General features: G+C 46.7%; 1 protein-coding gene across 1 annotated transcript; it reads right to left on the reverse strand.

The window, feature by feature from the left end:
• Nucleotides 1-575: 575 nt before the first annotated feature.
• On the reverse strand, nt 576-1,867 carry LOC102702876 (BTB/POZ and MATH domain-containing protein 1-like). The gene has a single exon (XM_006660237.3). The coding sequence runs from the start codon at nt 1,845-1,847 to the stop codon at nt 780-782; it is 1,068 nt and encodes a 355-aa protein (XP_006660300.2). The 5' UTR covers nt 1,848-1,867; the 3' UTR covers nt 576-779.
• Nucleotides 1,868-2,478: the final 611 nt, after the last annotated feature.

Raw genomic sequence — 2,478 nt, forward strand, 5'->3', positions numbered from 1 at the left:
TTGGTCATATTATAACGAATTTGTCATTCTATTACAGTGAATCTAGATAAAGATATGTCCTGATTCACGCTAGTGAAGGCTTGGTCGCGGAACCGAATCTCTCGTGAACGGTATAAATTTTTTTCATTCACGACTGCACAAATCATGCATCCCATCATTTGGCTTTTACTTATACTTATAAGTTAAAGTTTGAATTTTTAACCTGAAATTTGAATTTGGTTTTAAAATTTTTTTCGTCATATTATTTTCAGCCTTAGCTTTTACTACCTCCGTCCCGAAATAAGACCGTTTTTTAGTTTTTGATACAATGTTTTTACTCTTCGTCTTATTTGAAATTTTTTACAATTAATATTTTTATTCTTATTAGATGGTAAAACATGAATAATACTTTATGCGTGACTATTTTTTAAAGTTTTTTATAATTTTTTCAAATAAGACGAATGGTCAAACGTTAGACACGAAAAAATGAAAAATGAAGTTATTACGGGACAGATGTAGTAGATTGATGTGAACATATATATAAAAAAAATTATTCATAAACTATTTTTTGTTTGCAAATATGTCATGTTGCCTTTTTTGCTTCAAAAAGCAAAAAAAAAATATGAACCTCCGGAGCAAATCCAACAACCTAAAAATTTGATGGATTTTTACAAAATTTCCGTCAATAAAGAATTTTGTAGCCCTAACCTATTGCAATCCCGAATTTTGTACTTGGCATGAATGCCCCCACTCCGTCCAAAACTGTACTCTGAGAACCAAATCCAAAAATGCTCACTTGCTCACTGAATTTTTGACCTTTTAGCAGCACGCTCATACACGACAGGTGAAGATGGCAAGCTCCCAATCTGCGTTTTTATCTCTTTGATAACCAACGGAAAATCCTCCCGAAGATGGAAGTAGTCGTCGGTGACTGCTACCTTGTTAAGGTTGTTGCCCGTCATCAAGAACTCGATGCACTTCTTCTTCAGCTCTGGGCAGCTGTACATCTCGGCGTAGCCTAGCGTCGCCGCCGCCGTCTCCACCGACACACTCTCCCACAACTTTTGAGCGCACATCAGCTTCAGTCTGTCGAGGTCGTACCTGTCCGCCGCCGCGAGCAGCCTCTTGTGGAATTCGGTCGAACTCAATCCGGCGGGCCTCGCCGGCAGCTCGTCCGTGTAAACAAACTCGAGCAGCGCTCTGAACGTGGTCGGCTCGACGTCGTCCAGCGTGATGCACGCCATGGTGGACTCCGCCATGGAGCCGAGGAGCTCCGCGCCAAACACCGGCGAGCGCGCGGCGAGCACCGCACGGTGCGCGTAGAACATCTCGCCGCCGACGGAGAAGCGTACGTCCGAGCAGTCGGCGCGGTTCACCATGGCGGCGAGCTGGCTGCCCAGGCTCGTCTGCGGGACGCGTATAGACCGGTCGCACTCGCCGTGGCCGTCGAAGGTCACCACCCCGCAGACGACGGTGACCGCGCCGTCGACGACATACCGCGGCTCGAGGTCGCTCCGCCTCACGAAGCGGCGGAACGCGGCGCCGTAGGCATACACGCGCCCGGACTCTCTCACCGGGAGAGCCTTCTCCGTGCAGCAGATCGGCGGCGGACCGCCGCCGCCGGCGGGCTGCAGGAAGGCGCAGGCGATGGCGTCTTTAACGTGGCTGGACCTCGCTACCAGGACAATGCGCAGAGACACGTACTCGCCGTCGTCGTGCACCTTGCAGCCACGGGGGTAGCATCTGATGAGCAACTCGTGCTCGCCGTCGCACACGCGCTTGTTGAAGCCGTCGCCAATGGCGAAGCCGTTCGTCGACCCAGGGTGGTCGATCTTCAACTCGGCGAAGCCCGACGATGATGGCATCATATATTGGATCGGATTGTACCCACGTTTTTTGCGGCCGAACGTATAATGGTGTGAGATGCATTGGAACCGTGCACGCTCTTTTATGTATCGGGACGTGAAATCGGGTCGATTATATTTCTGCGTTCGTATAGTTTTGCGGAAAGAGAGACGAGTATTTTTGGATGGTACGGACACTTGCCTTCGTAGGGCCAGCCAACTTCAGACAGTGCGAATTCCGCGCAAGTGCGCGTGGCCACCGCCCGCACGAAACGGCCGCGCGAGCTCATGCATCTCCGATCTGGATTTAGAGTGTGGTATGGAATTTAAGAGTTTCGTTTGCTAGACATGCTTAAAGTTAGAGTCCACTATGAATTCTTATCGGATTTACGTCAGCAACAAAGATCTATTTTATAATAATACGCGCAAAAATATATAGTTAGGTATGATTTCTTTATTAATATAATAAAATATTTTTATTACGTTAGTTTCTCTTTTTATTCATTCTCATGAAAAAAGTTTACTTTAGTAAATGTTAATAATCGACTCTAAAGCCGTTATCACGCTTGACAACGACTTTTCTCTCCTCTTCCTTCTCTTTTCTCTATGTTACCAAATTTGCTTACATGTTAATTGATCGAGAGTCAGCTAATAA

The sequence above is a fragment of the Oryza brachyantha genome, chromosome 8, assembly GCF_000231095.2.
Source record: "Oryza brachyantha chromosome 8, ObraRS2, whole genome shotgun sequence".
In the NCBI taxonomy this organism is placed as follows: Eukaryota; Viridiplantae; Streptophyta; class Magnoliopsida; order Poales; family Poaceae; genus Oryza; species Oryza brachyantha.